Source organism: Ammodytes marinus, assembly GCF_949987685.1.
Source record: "Ammodytes marinus genome assembly, chromosome: 8".
Taxonomy (NCBI): domain Eukaryota; kingdom Metazoa; phylum Chordata; class Actinopteri; order Uranoscopiformes; family Ammodytidae; genus Ammodytes; species Ammodytes marinus.
The window spans coordinates 20,388,752-20,408,577 of record NC_137212.1 but is presented as its reverse complement, the minus strand read 5'-3'; the positions used below and the strand labels follow the sequence as shown (position 1 = coordinate 20,408,577).

Sequence of the window (19,826 nt, the reverse complement as noted above, 5' to 3'; positions counted from 1 at the left end):
CAGTTTTTCTCCCATTATTTTTTTCTTTTCTCTTGTATTTTTTAAAAACTGGATTAATAATATCAGGTTGAAAATTGCTTTGCAGTTACACCATTTATCATAGTTATGTACTCAGCGTGTATGACTCATAATTCATAGTTCATTTGCATTCTGCTCGATTCCTGTTTAATCGACTAATTCTATTACCAGAAACCATACGTCAAATGATGCGCAGTGAGTAGTGCTATTGTGCAAAAACGAGCAAGGAATTTTGAAGAGTCTGTTTTAAGTGCCCTCTACTTTTCCCCTGCTTTGCCCTCCACCGGACCTAATGCCCCCGCTTGTTGCCATTACAATAAATCCAGCTCTCCTCCTGATTAACAAGCCAAACGGGGAAAAAGGCCCCTGGATGGGAACACATTGCCCTATTGAGTTACTCCTGAGTATTTTCTGAAGATAATACATGTCCTTGAGGGAATTTTAGCTGAATAATCACATCAAGAGTGATCCTGTCATGCTGCAGAACCTTTTATTGCCATTAGCAAGGTTTCTGTATATTATTTATAACCGTGCTGGAGATTATCACCTTGTGTGTTTTCCTTTCCTGGCTTCATGAAGCCTCCAGCCAAGTGATGGATGGAGTTGCTTTTAGCCTCCCGTCGGTCTCGGAGCGTGTTTTTCTTTTCATTTTTTTTACTGCAGTGTAGCTGGGTTCCTCCTACATGGATGGTTTGAGTGTGATTAATGGCCCTGGCCCCTGATCTTTGCTCTGCTAATGATGGCTGTAAACTGGTGGGAAGCCAGAGGTCAGGCCTATCTCCAGCGTCGCGATGTTTCCCCTTGTCTCGTGAAGCATGTTGAAGCTTTGAAAGATGAAAGAAAGCAGGGAGAAGTAACATGGAGGGAATACATATAAAAAGAGATGAGCGTAGGGAGAACGGAAGATTTATCATGACATCCTTTCTTGGAGAGTCTTTCTCCTGAAACACATACCTATAATTAACCTTTAGACGTTGCCATACGGTACTGCAACGTCTCTGCTGTACTCCTTCTAGACCGCGACTACAGCTCTTCTGTCTCCAGGTGTCTCAGCAGCTGTCATTTTGAAGGTTAATGACAGTGACACAACTCCGTGGAGCGCTCCAGTAAAATATATCCATTCATCAACAATAAGCTCTTGCAGGTATTACATTACCGCTCTCATTATCTTATTTTTTAACGCTAACCTTTAAATCCCCTGAAATGATATTTCCATTAAGACACTGGTGCTGGTGATGGGAGATACTGTACAGACTGGTGTAACATGGCCTCGCAGGCAGAGGACATGTTCTCATGGTCTATTTCGACAAAGGAAGCAGTGTTATAGAAATGTTTAGTCCCATTGCACACGCTGCACATATTCCCCGCTACAGAAATCCAAATGTATTTCTCATTGCATGGGAAAATCAGTGTTCTGTGTACAAAGGTCACTCTCCATTTTTCATTTGCTGTGCACTCCCCCCTCTGTTTTTTCTCTGTCGACCTTTTTCTCTTTCACTCCCTCCCTCTCTCTCTCTTTCTCTCTTTTTAAATATGTGCGACTTTATGGAGGCTCCAGGATTTCATGGTGATGCAAATATCGAGTAAACAGACCCCGGGTCACACGAGTCCCGAGCAAAGGGGGAAGAAATGCTGTGTTCGTTTTCGCTGTTGTGGAAGGAATTCCCACATCGTTTTTACATTAGGGCAGAGAGAGAGAGAGATAGAGGGGGAAGACTGTGGTTTGGCTTAAGTGAAGGCACGATGCTCAGAGGAAATGTGCATGTTGGTTGTTTTGGTGTGTGCATGTGTGTGTGTGTGTGTGTGTGTAGAGTGTATAATGCATGAGCTCATCCACAGGGGCATCTGTGTCAGGTCAGAGGATGTACTGTACATCTGGGGTCAGCAGAGCATGTTTTAAGGTGGTTTATTTTATTTATACAGGAACTCTTTTTTCATATAGATTGTTTTACTCCAGGGGAAATGAAATGCACAAACAAACAGCGGGAACAATCAGATGCAGTTTAGAACACAAACACGGCTGAGCTCATCGAATGCTCAAGGGAAAACTAATGTTTTCAACCTGCCTTGCATTGTTAATGTTTTGCACATATATTGCACTCTGGCAAAGAACTCCAACAGGTAGGACCATATAAATCAAATGCTTTTAAGTTAACTTTGGATTTTACCAATGGAACAACCAGAGGCCATGTTTCAGAACACATCTGAAAGCTGCATAGGAGGCAGGTTGGAGAGGTAATGATCAAGGCAACGCAGGGCTTAAGGGACAAGAAGTAAAATATTGTAATGAACTTGTGAACTAACTTGAGGCCAATGTAAAGATCTGACAAGTGTGATGTGATCATACATAATCTTTTTTGTTAAGACTCTAATAGGCTGTAGTCAGCCCAAAGTCTTTTAAGGTAGACCATTCCATTGAGGATGGTGTTTCAGTGAAGAACCAGCTGAGTATCCTACACAATATTAAGAATGTAGGTCCTATGCTAATGTTCATTGCTTATTCATCAAAGCAGTGCATTGCAGACAAGAGGAGGAGTGAGGTATGGATCTCTTATTCTCTTATATTTCTAACTTGACAGCTTTAGATTTATTTCATTCACAAGCTTGTAATTCTCCACCTGAATGATGTTATTAATTGCAGATATTTAGAAAAGCCTGAATTTTCTTAAGTTGCCATTGGACATGTGTTCTTCCAGGGAGAAAAAGGCTGAGCACAAATAATAACAACTTGGTTTTGTATTTTTTGGATTGCAGGAAGTTGTGGAACATCAAGTCCTTAAGGTCTTTAATGCATAAAATCAGTGATTTCACACAGCAATGATCTCTCCAGGGGACAAGGATAGGGCATTGTAAAACAGTGTGTAATCATTTTTCATTTTCCTTTATTTAACCTTAATTGAAAGATCAATTGAGGGGTGACCCTCTTTTACAATGATGTCGAGTTTGTACAGATACACAATATACAATGAGAATACATAACAAGTTTACACACACACACACACACACACACAGACACACACACACACACACACACACACAGACAACAACAATTTAAAACATTCAGATCAATTGAATGAAATAGATAATAGTCTAATTAAAACAGTTACAAGTGTAGAGGGGCTGATTCAGAATAATAATTTTAAATTGGTTAACAGTTATGAGTGTATTTATTTTAATTGTATGTTGTAGGCTGTTCCAGGAGTCAGGGGCACTATGGCTAAAAGCGGTTTTACCAAGCTCAGACCGGGCATAGGGGACAAATAACATGAGCATGTCAGTTGAGCGGGTTTGATAAAGCCCATCTGGAATAAGCAGCATTTCTGTCAAATAGAGTGGTAGCTTTCCAGTCAGAGCTTTATATATACAAATATGCCAATGTGCATCACGTCTCTCCTTAAGGGAGGACCACCCAACCTTTTCATATAAAACACAATGGTGTGTATCATAAGCATCTCCTGTAATGAATCTCAAAGCAGAGTGAAATACAGAGTCTAGGAGTTTAAGGCATGAACGAGATGCATGCCGATAAACCACATCACCGTAATCAAGGACAGACATAAAAACTGCCTCAATAATCCTTTTCCTACTGAACAACGGGAAGGTGGCTTTATTCCTATAAAAATATCCAATCTTTTGTCGCAGACGACAGACAAGATTTTTTATGTGAAATGTAAAAGAGAGTTAATCAACATAAGTATTGTCATATGGCTTATGTTTTTGATTTATGTGATCTAGGGGCAACATGTTCAGGTTGAACCAAATTGGTCCTAGTATTGACCCCTGAGGGAATGCATTTCCATACAAAGAAATCCAAATGTTCTTCCTTGCTGCAAACCAGGCAAGTAAAGAGCCTGAAGGTCCTTCCAGCTCTTGGCTCAGTAGATATATCTGGCATTAGAAGGTTACTATTGGCTCTGTGCTCTTCCTGTCTTCTTTCTTCATCTTTCTTTATATCTTATTTGGACATTCCTTGGCTTCACTCTCTTTATTTCCGGTTAGACTCCCCTCACTCCCTTGAATGCCTGACTTGTCTCTTTCACCTCTGCTTCTCTTCAACGCTCCGACTAGTGCATTATTTTTGTCATTGTGTTTGTCTTATCTTGTCACCACCCCACTCTCCCAACACTCATTTTTACAGCCTCTGTGTTCATTTCCATTTTTGCCTTAAATCCTCCCTCCCAGGCTTTTTCTCTCTCATCTTATTCTCGATTCCCTTTCTTCCTCTCATATATGCTGTGTACAGCATCTTATATTATTGCTGATTGAAGGAAATGCCAAGTGGCATCAGGCTATCACCTGTCATTGATTCTACACACTCCATTAAGCAGCCTCTCCTGTCTCACCAATATAACTGTCTCACCAATATAACAATTAGGCCTGTCTGTGGGAAATCTATGGGGTGTCTTTAAGTCTACATAAAGAAAATGGAACTCTCATAAAAATCCACCATTGCGTACCTAATACACTTTCCTATGGACCCAACACATTCTCATGTACCAAACTCTGAAGCTCATCTCAGCGATGTGGAACAATACAAGTAGAGCACAGTAAAGCAGCAGCAAAGGAGCATTTCTTAGAACATTAATTCCTCTTAAAAGTTTACCCATTTAAGGTTCAAGTTAAAAGCCTTCGGGTAGTTTGCCTCTCTTACAATGAAGGCATTATTGAGGCAAACAGTCAAGGTCCTAGTTTTACTACTTCATATTCTACTATCACTGTAGCTTCCACTTCTGTCACCTTGCAAGGATATTTATATTATTATATTTCGAACATTACGAAGACCTTTGTGCAACTATTATCAATCACAGAGATCCACAACAACACATCAAATCAAATCCAACAACTGTTTCAAACCTGCATTCATTTATGAAGTGGGTTGATGGTGAACCAAAACAATAAAGATGTGGGCTGCTAAGGAGTGAGCTGAAGGAGGCTACAATACTTGGAACTGAGGTCAAGTGTACTGTTGTTCATCATTGCTCATTATTGAGACAATGCCCAATTCACATGCAAGTGGTCATCAGTTGCTAAGATGAAAATATTAGTAAGGGCAGCTTTAAAATGTGTAATAGTTGCAGATGATATTTATAACATCATCCTTTTTGGTGAATAAAATGATGATAAATGGATTTGAGCGGAAATAGAATATGTAGGCTTTTTTTTTTAGCCGGGCCACCAGTGTGGAAAGGGAGTTCTGTTCTACCAGCACTGATACCACTGTATAACACTTGACAGTCCCCCTGTTAAATATTTTTTTAAATAAATACCCCGACCGCCACAGTGTCCCCATTAATGCTGCTCAATTTCGCTACCAATTTCTCTATATCTAGGACACACGCATAATCTTGGTTTCCGTTCAGCCGCCCAATTTTTTGTGCAAGTACTTTATGGCTGTATACTGGAAACACATCGAGAGCATCAACATAACTGGGGTTCATCCAGAGCAAGAGACAAACCTAGGTGTGACGAGATGGCAGAAATGAAAAGTTAGAGAGGTGGACGAGAGGAGACAGCTAGAGCCATGGCAACTGTAATAAGTGGCAAAAACATTTCAGAGCATATTTGCACCTTCATTTGATGATGAAGTGTTCTCTTTGCACGCAAATGATTCAGTCTCCCTGGCAGCAGACGGTCACAATCCCAGTGTAACCACTATCCAAGTCCACATTGCAGGCATTCCTCACATTTCTTCTTTACCATAAACCCATTTACTGTTCTCTTTCAAGCCTCTGTTCTTTAGCCTGACTTCACTCTGTATCAAATCATTATCAGTCCTCATTAGGGCTCCACGAAAGACACTGGACATCATTGATTGGCTGGTGATTCACTGTCTAAGTTATCCAGGGGGTTGGCCACAGTGGAGATCATTCTGAGGTGGCGTTGATGGGGTCCTGGGAGACATAGCACCACTCCAAATGCAACTGCACTACTTCTATTCATCTTTTAATGACTTTGTTCAAAAACTTACCCCTCTAAACACCCGCAATCAAATTGATGTGTTGCTTTGGACACCGAAAAATTGACACGTTTTTGTAAATCCTGTTGAAGCGAATGGAGCATGGTGGTGAAGGCGGGAGTCCTGTTTCATCAATAGTGAACAAGAACCGGTTGGTTGTTATTAAAGCTCAGACAGAAGTTTCGCTTGACCAACTATCATTTGCCATCTGTATTAACGTGGCACTCAGATAAGACTTTGGAATGTCGCCTTAAAACAAGCCCAATCCATCAATATGTTTGTCACAGCACTGAAAACAAAAAGTCCCCACAATGGAAGAACTGACACAATAGTTTTCTACTGTCAGTGTTGTTTTATTATACTGTATGCTTAAACCCGCAGAGCCCACACAGAGTGCTGGCTTCCATATGACTTCAGTTACATCTACTGCCATTTCAAATTCGAAACATGGAGTGCTATAGCACCCTAGGGTTGCATATTTTAGATTACAGTCTCCTCCAAACAGCAACATTTATATGTGACTTGCAGTGCGTCTCGTTCAATGATGATGGCATACTGTTATACAGCTTGTGCCATGCGGCGAGGCCCCTGAATGGACTCGGCTGCGACCATTCGTCATAATTATAGAGATACTTTGGCTCTTAACCATTTGTGTGCCCACACCAGACACAGCACACACACACTCTCTCTCTCTTTTATACTTGTGTATCTAGTTATTCTGCTGTCCCGTGAAATTGTATAGCCCAGGGTGTCTAATTATACTAATCGAATGCGTACCGCCTGACATTTATTCATACATTATTAATAGCAGAAACAAAAGAATCTCTGATTGGATATACTGACTTCCTGACTTCTCATATTCCCCCCCACCCCTCCTCTCTCTCTCTCTTAATGTGTCTCACTTATCTCTCACTCCATCTCTCTCCCTCTCTTTCTCCCTCTCCCTCTCTCTCTACCCCATGACCTCCTTTCTTCTTCTGGTGACTCTTTCCCCTTCACCTCCTGTAATTTTGCTTGTGGGTGTTGAGTCATTAGAATGCCTCCCACTTCTATGCTGATGTCAGTGCAGGGAATTTGAGAAATGCCCCATAAAGATTATGTGTCCTGATAAGGTTATGTCTGGGACACCATTAAAGAGATGGGCTTCACAAAGGCTGTTTGTATCCTCTGGGGGAGAGAGAGAGTGGGAGAGAAAGAGAAAAAGAGAGAGAAAACTGAAAATGACTGCAAGACATAAAGTATGTGTGGCATAGAGTTTAGTATGCCAGCATTCTCCAATGCTGCATTTGATTCATTTATCTTCTGTTGAACTTTACTTAATGCTATACTTAATTTAATTTAGTTTCAAGATTTGCACTATATGGCTAAATGAAAGTAAAAACGTTTTGGTACTTTTGTAGTGCGGGGCTGTTGTTTTTTTATTCATATAAAAATATATAAACATGGCAGCAGTGGCCATTGTTCCGCATAGTGTTGCATTAATGATATTTGATGCAATGGCGTGCTTTCAGTTTTGTTGCAACTTTGGGGGAAGGCTGTTTACTGTTTCAAGATGAAAATGACTCTGTGTACAAAGTCAATAACGAAATGGCTTATCCAGTTTGGCATTGAAGAGCTTGGCATGCACAGAGCCCTGACCTCAACCCTTTCCAAACACCATTATATGAACTGGAGCACCAAACACCAGAGCCCACACTCTTGTGCTCCTTTGGCTGAATGGGAACAAATCCCTGCAGCCAGGTTCCAAGATCTTTTGGAAAGACTTTTCAGTAAAGTGGAGACAGTTGCAGCAGCATATTAATATCAAGGGTTTTGGAATGACATGGTATCACATCATTTTCGGGTTATCGCATGCTTTTGGTCGCTGTGTATGTAATTGTATATATTGAGAGTCCGTTTTTATTGTATCATACTCACCATTGCAGATGTATTGATAGTTTTTGTTCATTAAAACTGCTTTGCTTTTAACATCTTGAACGAAACTGTGGATGCCATACAATCAGCAAAGTGTTTTCCATTTGCATTGTTTTACACATCTGTGCATTTGGGACCACAGTAAAATGCTAAGGAGATTTGCATGAAGAAATACAACCCTAAGTATTCAAATTCGAGTTGTTGCAATTGTGCGTGACATATTATGTGTTTGCGGCGGTGGGGACGGAAGGCCTCGCCGCTCGATTTGAAAAACAAATGACTCATCGCGTTCAGCAATAGGACGACAACAAGATGAGAGTGGAGTTATGAGGTTTAGTAAATAGCAGTTTGTGAAATTGGTTGGAAAACACTATTCCATATGGGGAGTGGAAAAATTGAAGATGTTTACAGATGAGTCAGTGCTCAAAATAACAAAAACTTTGATAAAAGTGTCTTTTGGATGCACATGAATTCCACAGCAGCTAAAAAACAAATGCAGCAACAACACACAGAGGTGGCGTACAGCCAGTCTAAGGAACAGTCATTGATGTATTTTCTAGATGGCCCTGGCAGGGGAACTTCATTTGGTTATCATTTTATTTCCACATGAATCACATCCGAGACCTGCATGTGCTGCTGTACCTCCCGATGAAAAATAGCGACAGTTAAGCTCCGGAGCTGGAGAGGTGATTTGCGTCGCTGCAAGCATTTAATTTAAGCAAACCACCACTTCTCTCCCTCTCACTCTTTCACATCTAGGATAATGCTTGATGTCTAGAGCGTGATTGGGCCTTTTACTCACTCTATGCCTCAACAGATTTTCCTTTGGGCCATTTTCCATAGGCAGTATATTGCCCTCTGACTTGCCCAAGATGTTGCCCCTTTGCCTCTCTGATTCTTCTCACACACGTCATAGGCGTTCTGCTGTTTGATCTGGTGCTGTTGGTGATCAAGCTATACACCCAGAGCTGACTGGGCACTTTTAGGAGATATTGAGATGCTGTAAGGGAGATATAGCTTCAGTCAAGAGAAGCATCCAGTCAGTTAGTTTGTTTGCCAGTGATTGAGTGAGTGAATGTTTTATTGGTGTATTTAAACGCATGTCTTTTTCTTCTGCCTCATCTACCAACCGATCAACTCACCCCTTTCCTTTTTTGTCTCTTCCACAGACTCCACCGTTGCGTTGCCATGGCGACCTTGGCCCCTCCCTCCTTCCTCCTGCTGTGCTGGCTGCTCTTCCGAACGGCGAGCTCAGCGTTCCCCGAGGAGTCGGGACCCCTCAACTTCATCCCCACTGAAGGTAGAATTGAACTCCTGACTTTACTCGCCCTCTAGCCGCCTGTACTCGCTTGCATGCCTCTCTCTCTCTCTCTCTCTCTCTCTCTCTCTCTCTCTCTCTCTCTCTCTCTCTCCCAGGTTGTGATGTGTGAGGTGGAGACCTGACAGGCAGAGTGTTGAATGGTTGGAGGGGGGGTCTTATAGAAAGACGTAAGGTCATGGTGTGGGCTATGGAGGTCAGACTGGCGCTCACACCCAGAGTGTCGACTGGTGTCCAGGTTTAGGAGGTGTGTGGGGTCCCGCTCAGGAATGGGGCCAGACTAGTGAGGGAAGGGGCGCTCTCGTATTGGTGACTTTTCCCACACAAGCACTCAGACCCTCGAGAGACGCATGCTCCTCACACACTCAGACTTGCCGTCTCCATATCAAGCTTGGTCTCCAGCTCAGACCAGACCTTTGATTGATTGCAGTTCAATAGTATTGACCGATGGCTTCCCAGCTGAGTCCAGACCCTTACCAACGTATCAATAGCAAACAATAGAGTGCAGAAGGCTGTCAGGCTACTGACTGAGAGCTACGCTATTAGACTCAGATGCATGTGGTTTACAGTTGATATAAGGCAAACAGAAGGAAGTATAAGATGAACAGAGGGAGATAAGGTGGAGGACGGGAAAAGGCAAGAAAAAAATAAATCACAGTTGGGTACCAGGACGGAGTAACGTATAAACTAGCCGACAGTAAGTCATGATGCAAGAGCAGAGAGACAATGAGAGGACATCATATGAAGTGCTCATTCAACTCAGTCAAGGTCAGGGACAGACAGCCATACTGCTTTTCCATAGTAGCCTAGTCCACTGCACAGATTTATGTAACTGTTTTATTTTCTTCTCTCCACCCTTTATTTGTGTGTCTGTCTTTGCTCACAACATGACAGAAACATGTCATGCGGAAAATCCTCAACCACTTTTATCTTTGACTTCTCTCCATTATGGTTTTCTTTCTTTGATGTGCAGTAGCCTATTCCTCCGTGTCCCTCTGAAACACTTTGAACGTTCACTTTTGCCTTTTTGACGTTTTCAAAATGTCACCTGTCTCCGACGTGTGCCTCTCCTTTTGAATTATCCCAATCAGTTGACAGAACATGTATTGTCAAAACAAAACTCTTGACATTTTCAATCATCTTTCATTTTCAAAAGATTACTTGTTTATCAGTGTGCTGCTCTGGGCGACGGATGCTTAATCATGCAGATACGTTGCTTTTTCAAGTGCCTTTCCAAACTATCATCAATTTGAATACCTGTTGCCGTACAGCTCAACTCAAAACAAACTCAAACAACACATTTACATTGACTCATTTATTCAAAGATGGAAGTCAGTTTGGTATGAGCCAATGTGTGTTCCTGTCTCTCGTTGCTTCACAGTGGTGAGGAGACACCCAGTGTTTCTGGGCCGACCCCACCGGACATGGCTGAGACAAGAGCCTCTACACATCCAGAGGATCCTACAAGTCAATCGGACACTCTACATTGGAGCCAGGTAGGCTACCACACGCATCAACACATGCTCACATACTAATCATCTTTTAGTAGCAGTTCAATGATGGCTTTATCTACAGTAAGAAAATGATTTTCTGGGACTGGTGTTGTGTCTTTTGATGGCTGGCATCAAACACATACAGTACAGAGAGTATTTAAGTATAAATATAGCTCTAACAAAGCCATTCTCAGCTGATATCTCTGCATTTGTTGCAAAGAAACTTTAGCCACTTTCATTATTTTTGCATTTACAAGGTCTGAGACTTAACCCTTAATTATACTAATAAAACATATATAACCAGTTTTGCTGTTGAGATGTAACTGTTCCTTGCTAATATTAAAATTCAGCTTGTGTCAGCTTTGTATCAGCTTTCTTAAGAAGTGACTAGTGAATGCTAGCAGATAATCTACAGAGACATAGACAAGGTGTTATAAAACTAAATATGTTACAGTGGCGTCATTTAAAGGCTGCTATTTGGCCCGACAAATGTTTTCTAGTTTGGTCTCCATATGTCTGTCGGTCTGGTGAATGTGCTGATCCTGAACAGACAGTAGCCCTGGTGGTCAGGAGGGCCACACGAGGACATACATGCTCAACTGCTCCAAGTTTACAATTTAAAGCTACATCTGCTGCCTCCCGGTATCCATTCAGGAGCCGATCCTGAAACAGCTAACAAAAAACATACACCTCAAGATTTATTGCCCTTGTCGTTGAAAAAATAACTTAGCTTGAAACATGCTTTAAAAGAAATGAGACACAGTCAGTTTCCACATATGGCGCTGCTTATTTTCTGTAGTGGCAGTGTGAGGGGAAGACTGCAGTAGTTTCCAATATAAGAGACGCCACTGTGGCCCAGGAAATGACCAGTTCTAACCTCACCGAGAGAAGGTAGTAAATATGTCAAACTATGTAACATGGTTCCAGCCATTCTGTCTGCACTCGGATGGACTATAAGCACGCACATGCATGCAGCCTGATAATAAAAACTGCCCACAGACAACTACGGCTGACGCAGGCTGCAGGTCTGCTTTAAAATATAACCAGAGCCAATAGGCAGGGACATTCGTTTCAATTTACAGCTGCAGAAGTTTTTACTTAATAGCATAGTAAACTGATAGGAATGTTTCAGCCCGGAAGATAATGAAATGCTAGAATAACAGGCAGAAAAAGGGGAGAGAAAGTCAGATCATGAATGATTCGGTGAGAGACAATTTTAGTTGAGTTTGAGTTTATTTTATGTTTCTTGTAGGTAGTGGCTAATTGTGTTTACGGCTTCCTGTCCTGATCTCTCACTAAATGAAAGAGATCCATGTGCAAATGTTTGTGTGTGAGCCACAGACTACCCGGCAGGGAGGCAAAGTACCTGTGTAGTGGCAGGTATGATTGCCAAAAAGCTCCTACAGAGTGCATGGCCTGATAAGGAGCCTCACTCATCCCCAAATCCTTTCACCATTAGCATAGCTGCTCCACTGACTGCAAGCACTGCTAAGTCCCTGCCCCAAGCCCCCGCCAGGAGCAGGTACCTCTCCCTGTCCTCTTCCCATCCATGCTAAATGAAAGTAAACTGTGTATTTGGCTCGTGGCAGGCGGCGTAAAGCACCTTGCTGTGCTCAGCCCCGTTTCATTACTGTCGAGATGAGCAGCGGTGGATCCTGTGGTCTTCAACAGCCCTCAGTCAGATCCAAAGGGCTTATCCACACATATCAAGCAATTGGAGAGTGTTTACCTGTTGACAAGACCAAAAATGGAACATATAGCTAACTCTTTATTAGGGTTGGGCGGTATGGTCAAAATCTTCTATCAAGGTATTAATGATTGTATATCACGGTAACGTTATTTATATCACACTATTTTAATTGCTTAAAATAACCATAGACCATCAAATGTGATTGTTTTTGTCTTTAATTTTTCTATTTATTTGTTTTCATACAAAACGAGAAACTGGTGCAAAATACCAGACCATTCTGGCTTCAGTCGGTCCAATATAAAAATCACAGCATCACACAAATTTGTTTCAGTATATCAAAATAATAAAAGACTTACAGCAAGATTTGCTCATCCTTTATTTTAAAAAGCTGTCAAAATAAACTAGAATGCGCATGTGTGTGTGTTTGTGTATGTCGTTAAGCGGAAAGGGGAAAGTGTTTTGACGTATTGCCAGGTTGGAGGTTTGCTCTGTTTATTGGCCCACAGCCCCTGACCCCAGAGGTCACTGGGGGTCATGCAGGGGTCAAAGCCAGGTCAAATGCCTCATGGCAGACGGGTAGGGAAGACACTCTGTTGTGGCTGGGAAGCTCCAGAAGTAAAGCTGCCTGGCTGCTCAGCTGTGGAGAGACTAGCAGGGAAAGTTCAGCATGCAGACAAGGAAACGTACGTAAGGGCAAGACACAAACACAAAGGTGATACCACCCACATGGATGCAACAGACACTGTTACCACACTATACTCTGTGTACTAGTACTATTAAGTGTGCACTCTGGACTAATTCACAGAGGGTACTGTTTGGCAGTTAGTGTAGAGCAAGTTAATGCATTCTGCCAATGATACAAGCTGAGTGCAGACGTTGATGTTATTTAAACTACAGCTTTGAACTTTCCATTTACCAATCATTATCTTGATAAATCCATTAAGCTATTGGCCTATAATCAAGCTTGCAGGCATGTTTTTGTTGTGATGGTAGTAATATGGATTGCGTTATAAGATTTTCCTGCATGGCCCCACCAGAGTTTCCAAACCAAAATCGCCACTGCTAATTTCATGTATGTCTTATTCTGATGAATAAGTCTATGGTGGTTGTGATCAAACTCCTTTTCTGACTGGTTGTTGCAGCCTTAGGCTAAAGTGTAAAAAAATTAGGTACTGCGAGTTTGATCCCTGAAAAAGGTCTTTAGCCAAAACATGGCTCTCTTGGTGAACATAGTGGGGCTGTGCAGGATTTTATTACACATCCATTATTTCAGTTTCATAAACACTGCTTGCTTGTTAGAATTTGGTAATGTAATATCGTATATATACTCTCAGGTGCATATTTACAGACACCCGGTTACACGCAAACTCAGACGGTGACATGCCACAGAGTACTCTTGACTCAGTCAGCAAAAGTGTCAGGGTAACTAAGCTGTCATGAGCTCAAATCTTTCCATTTCACTTTCATGCAGGCTCAGAAAGGCTCAGTGCTGCTCACACTAAACCACAGTGTGACTGCTTAGCAAGAAGAAGAGATGGAAAACTGAAAAGAAATGGAGGAAAAACTTGGCGGCTTTAAATGTCTTGACCTTGAGTCTGCCGTTGTTTGACGGGCTGAAGGGAGAAAGTTCACGAGCTGTTCAAGTGAGAAATGTAGGAAATGTTGACATTTTCTCCTGATTCCTTGTTGGTTTTGTGTTAGCCAGGTCAGGGGTCGCAGGCATTCTTGAAATAACAGCTCAGGCACGCGCACGCCGGACAACGCAAAAGAAATAGGAGACCCTGATTTGTAGTTTTTTTTGGAATGGACTGTTAGTTGAGGCGCCGTTGTATATTATGACCTAATAAATCAAGAATGTCCCAGGCTGTGTGCACATCCTGAGACATAAAGAATAATGAAATCTCTGCACGGATCACATGTTAGCTCTCGCCCTACATTCTCTTGTCTAGCACATGCAGTATTAAATCCACTAACACACAAACAAAAACACACAGGCCATTGGCTTTTTCATCATTCAAACAACCCTGGAAGGCAAGAGTGGAGAGATGGAGAGAGAAAGAGAAGCAGCAGCATAAATAATCCCCCCCCCTCTCCTCTGCACTATCAGAGGCAGCCGTGCTGGCTGACAGTGACTAGAAGGCCCTGGTGCTATATTCATTATGCTAATGCTGAGACAACGCTGAAGCAGCCTGGATGAGATTACGCCTCACACTCTGGCCCACTCCACACCGCTTGGAGAACGCTTAAACCCTGACCTGTTAAGCAGGGACGCTACAGGCAAGTGTTTGGTGATTTCGCACTTCTCTGCCACGTTGTCGCCATCTCTTCAATAGGTTAGAGTTAAAGCAGGAAATATTCCAACACACCAACAGTGAGGAGAGGATGAATTATTCAAGAGAGGGAGCAAACCCTGATGGCCTACCTGTGCCCTCATCATGCACGCATTCTCACAGCTCTCTCCACAAGACAAACAGATGCAAAGTGAGCTTTGAAACAACGCACACAGGTGGTGCCAGTGTCTCGCGTACATGTACACAGATGCACACACACACACACACACACACACACACACACACACACACACACACACACACACACACACACACATCATGACCCTACCCTCTGTCAGAGTAAAAGGAGGAGAAGCCAAGAGAACATGCAGCGCAGATGGGGAGGCAGAGCCGAATCAGAGATGGGATCGATAGTGCTGCAATAACACGGCTACGGCAGATTTACAGATTAGCCTGTTCAGAGAGAAAGTCTGGCTGTTTTCTTAGCCGAAGCCCGGAGACGTCAGTTCCATCCCAGCAGATATACCAAGGCCTTGATCAATATGCCAACGTCATCTGTTAGACCGCACAGCTCAACTCTCATTTACTTTAGCACTTTTCACAGGAACGTCCAAGGTTACCGCAGAGTTATCGGCGGATTAGGAGGGCGCGCGAGCCGTGTTTGGGAGTGTCATGAATACATGCATGCTGGTGTTAGATTTCTGGAGGGCGTGTGAGCAGCAGCATGTGGGGGTTTGCAAGCATCAGGCTAACAACTTGATTCAATCATCCATTAATTCAATTTCAGGCTTTTGAATGAGACTGTTTTGACTGAATTTTGGGCCAATAGGAGCACATTTAATGAGCAGAAGCAAGAGGCATTGTGCAGTCGGATACCATTTCTCATATATATCTGACATTGTAGAGATGTTCGCCTAATCTCGGAGGTTCAGATCAATGCATAGCCATCTGGAATACTGTATGTATACAAAACATAGCTGCAAGCTTAGCATTATTTAGTAGTAAAACTGCACAGATTCAATATATTGGGGAAATAGTAATACTCCCAGTTTGTATTAAGTGTGTGTGGCCTGGATTTCATCCAAAGGAAACTCACTGCACTGTCCTGAGCTAGCAATTATAGCTATGCTCTAGTTCTGCTATGGATCTAGTATTCATAGTTTGCTTAGTGCAGTGTCTTGCCTTACCTTAAGAGTTGGATAGTGCTGTGTTGGCTGAGTGCCAATTTAACTCTATCTCCCCCTGCATTTCTCTCCAGGGATGACCTTTTCCGCGTGGAGCTGGACATTGTTGCAGGAGACGAGATGTTCTACAGCAAGGTGAGCACCTTCTGCACGACACAGACAGCATTTACAGTACACCCTTAAAGGCGGATGTATTACTTGTTTGTGTGGCGGGAAAATGTCATTCTCTACCACAGAGAAATGCAAATGTAGCTAACCAGCATCGTACCTGTGTCTTTAAATGCATAGAAAAGAACATGGGAGTCCAACAAGAACGACATCAGAATCTGCAGGATGAAGGGCAAGCATGAGGTGAGACAGTGTGTTTTGTTCCCCCATCGTATCTGTGTTTTTGAAACAGATGCAGTCTTTCTCTCTGCCGCTCTCATATGAGTGTGAAAGGATGCATTAAACCTGGAACGATTAGGATTATTTTGGCCACATGGGGGCAGTTTAACAACCTGTGAACACAACACTGACATATTATCACCTCAGCAAGTTGATATGTCTAAAGTATTAGCATTCATTTGCCTATTCCCACATCCAGCAGACCCGGTGCAACATTAGCGTTCATCTGGAGTCATATATCGGGCCACTCCTGGGCAAACTATCTCGCTCTTTAGCTGCTTAATGCTCCAATATAATCACCAGCTTGTCACTAACTCTGTCTGTCTGTCTGTTGCTGGGCAAGGGGCAGGTAGTGCACAGTTGTTTCAGAGATTCTCTACTTTGTAATGGAAACAGCTGCATTCTGATGAGTGCGGTGAGACTGAATCAATATTGATGAAAGATGCTAAAATGTTTAATAGAGCTGTAGAGTCACGTGAAACCGTATTTGGGTTTTTCACTTTAAACGAACCCTTTTATGTTTATATTTCATTTGATTCATTGCTAATATAAATCATAGTCTTGACGTTGGTAATGACAAAACAACAGTTTCATATATATTGACAGAACAGTAGTTTTGCAGTTATATTATTTAAAAAAGAAAAAGCCAGTTTTAACCAATACTTCATTGTTAGAAATGGGCAAACCTCCCATCAAAAAAAAATTAAAATAAAAAATAGACTCTTAGATACTAGTTTCTTTCTTTCTGTTTTATAAATACTCTCAATGTATTGTTTTTTTAAGCTCTGTCTGCATTTTCATAGCATTATGTTTCACTTTATTTTACTGGAAGTATCTTAATAATTTCTCAAACAATCAACAGTATCTTCTTGCAGCCTGAAACACCCTTTTGTTGCGGGGAATAATATATGGGTAAAATCCTCAAACATTTGGAGATTAAGTGCAAAGATTATACTGTAGAATTACAGATCAAATGTATTGGGTTACAGCTTGTTCAAGTCTAGTCACTCGGAGCTTCTTCATGGCAAATGTTTTACCTTTGTGCCTGGAGCTTTGGTTGCAGCCTCAAGAAGGGGTGGGGGGGGGGCGTTTGACTGTGCTCTATCTCTTTGTCCCTGCTCGTCATCACACACACACACACACACACACACACACACACACACACACACACACACACACACACACACACACACACACACACACACACACACACCGATCAGGAGAACAGAGCCACTCCTACCTATACACCACTTGTTCCACCGTCATGAGTTAGGAATCCAGTCTATGCCCTCAGAAAATGCTGGTGGGCGTTGGGAAACTGAAGCTGGGAGGAAAGAGATGGGGTGAAACGTCCTTGCGGCCACCAGCAGCCCACGCCTGAAAACCTCTCATATCTCATACACAGCCCTAGCTGCATTCAGCTTCTCTGTGTGTGTGTGTGTGTGTGTGTGTGTGTGTGTGTGTGTGTGTGTGTGTGTGTGTGTGTGTGTGTGTGTGTGTGTGTGTGTGTGTGTGTGTGTGTGTGTGTGTGTGTGTGTGTGCCTGTGTGTGTGTGTGTGTGTGTGTGTGTGTGTGTGTGTGTGTGGGTGTGTGGGTGGGTGTCTGTGTGAATGTGTTAGCGATGGCTGTGGTTTGCGGGGGGAACCTGGGCTCTGTCCCCTCCAGGCAGAGAAAAAAATGACTTATTTAACACAGCGAGAGAACAACTAAATCTGTGTGGAAAAAAGTGCCAGACAGAAACACAATAGAGAATAGAGGTACAAAGACAAAAAGCTGGGCTGAAAAGGGGAGAGGGACAGAGAGCGTGGAGAGAGAGAAGAGGAGGGTGGATAAAGAAGGAGAGGAGAGGTAAGGAAAGGAAATAAGAGGATGTGTGTGTAGGTCCCTGTTGGCCAGCCCTGAGGCAAGCTGTGGGACTGACTGAGATATGAAAGGTCTCCTTTCCCCTAATGACTGTGCTGCCTGCTAAGGCAGTGAGTCACACACACTGTGAGGAAGATAAGAACACTGCCAGGTCCTCTCAGGCACCCATATGACTGGGTGTGCTTCTGTATATGTATGCATATGCATACAAGCAAATTCAGTCACTCACACACAATTATACTCACTTTGGGTAAAACCAATAAGGATTTCCAAAAAGTCAGTTAAGATATTCTAATGTCACTCAATGATGAGCAAATGTGACCAAAAATGAAATTATTATTTCCATTGCTGTTTAAAGGGTATGAAAGAGCTGGAGCTTCACATACAGCATCTGACAATATGATGTTACCCTGTACAGCAACCAAACAAACATGTAAAAATGATCATAGTGAATAGTGAGGTGAATCAACACCTCTCTGAAACAGCGTCAACAGACATATTTTAAAAGGGACCCTGTGGAGTTTGAAAATGATTATGTTTACTGCATTTTCTGTCTCATTAAAGATGTATCTTTATCCATTAATTTTGAAAAAGAGGAAACCTGCATTGTGTTCATTCATATTTGCTTGCTTGCTTTCTTCTCCTGCCCTGCCAAAAACACCACAGTGTACCTTTAAGCTTCTCAAAGATAGTGTCACAAACACTGTATATATTGGGGTACATATTATGGAAAATGTATCGAGAGAGCATTAAAAGATAGAATATTTGAAATAACGCAGGGCAATAATGTACTGCTAAAAGTATTGGGATATAAAAAATACCTTGATTTTAAATATAAAAAGAAATGCGAAGATTGGTCTTAGGCAAGCCTTTCAACATAATGTGTCAAAGAAAAAGAAAATTGTATCACTTATGCATCTAAGACCTGGACAAGATATCATTTAAGACATTTTCATTGATAGCCAAATTATATTAAATTGTACATAAATCACAATATTAATATTGCAATGTTGCATTAGTGTTTACTGCAAGGCCTGCTCTTTCTATTGAAAAGTACTAGACTGCTGGGTGTTGTTTTTGCTGTTTTGATCATCATGTTTGAGGTTGTTCCGACTGCATATTTAACAAAAGGACCATCTCTTTTTAGCTCTAATGCATGCTCAAACACAGTACGGATGTTCTTACATAGATGTAGGTGAAATTTCCAACCATCCTCATCTGCATTATATACACCTTACACTGTTCATACATATTCATGATTTTAGGTGGTTTTCTTTAATCTGATCTGAATACAATTAAAAAAGAGAATCTCAACAAACACATCTGCCGAGCAGTAATTTGCTGTGTGCTTCCTCCGTTCCCCTCTTTCTCTCCTCCACCTCCTTACAAAATGTCCTGTTCTGCTTGGGGGAGGGTTGTGTCAGATGTGACACATTCGCCACCTACTAATTGGTTTTGTAATTAAATGTTTCTGCTTGGTTGATCACAAAGGACATAGTATTCTCCCTAATTACGCTGAAATTTCAATATCGTAATTCTTTAGCCTCTTTTCTTCTTCGCGTGTTGACCAAAATGATTGTTGATGAATGCAACAGTCGGACTCGCTGTCACTCACTCTGCATATTCCCCTCATATTTCCCTTTGTCCTTTGCTTTATGCTGTCTCTTTATCTCTCCGGCATTTGCCCTTTTCATGTCTCTGTCATTCCCTTC

General features: G+C 42.1%; 1 protein-coding gene across 1 annotated transcript in view; it reads left to right on the top strand.

Moving 5' to 3' along the window:
- Nucleotides 1-19,826, top strand: part of sema6bb (sema domain, transmembrane domain (TM), and cytoplasmic domain, (semaphorin) 6Bb) — a gene marked incomplete at its 3' end in the record, with an annotated part of 115,712 nt that overhangs the window by 43,822 nt on the left and 52,064 nt on the right. The window contains exons 2-5 of the mRNA XM_080032961.1: nt 9,058-9,188; nt 10,588-10,702; nt 15,939-15,999; nt 16,153-16,215. Coding sequence (XP_079889087.1) covers nt 9,077-9,188; nt 10,588-10,702; nt 15,939-15,999; nt 16,153-16,215 — 351 coding nt within the window. The 5' untranslated portion in view covers nt 9,058-9,076. The remainder of the gene's footprint in view (nt 1-9,057; nt 9,189-10,587; nt 10,703-15,938; nt 16,000-16,152; nt 16,216-19,826) is intronic.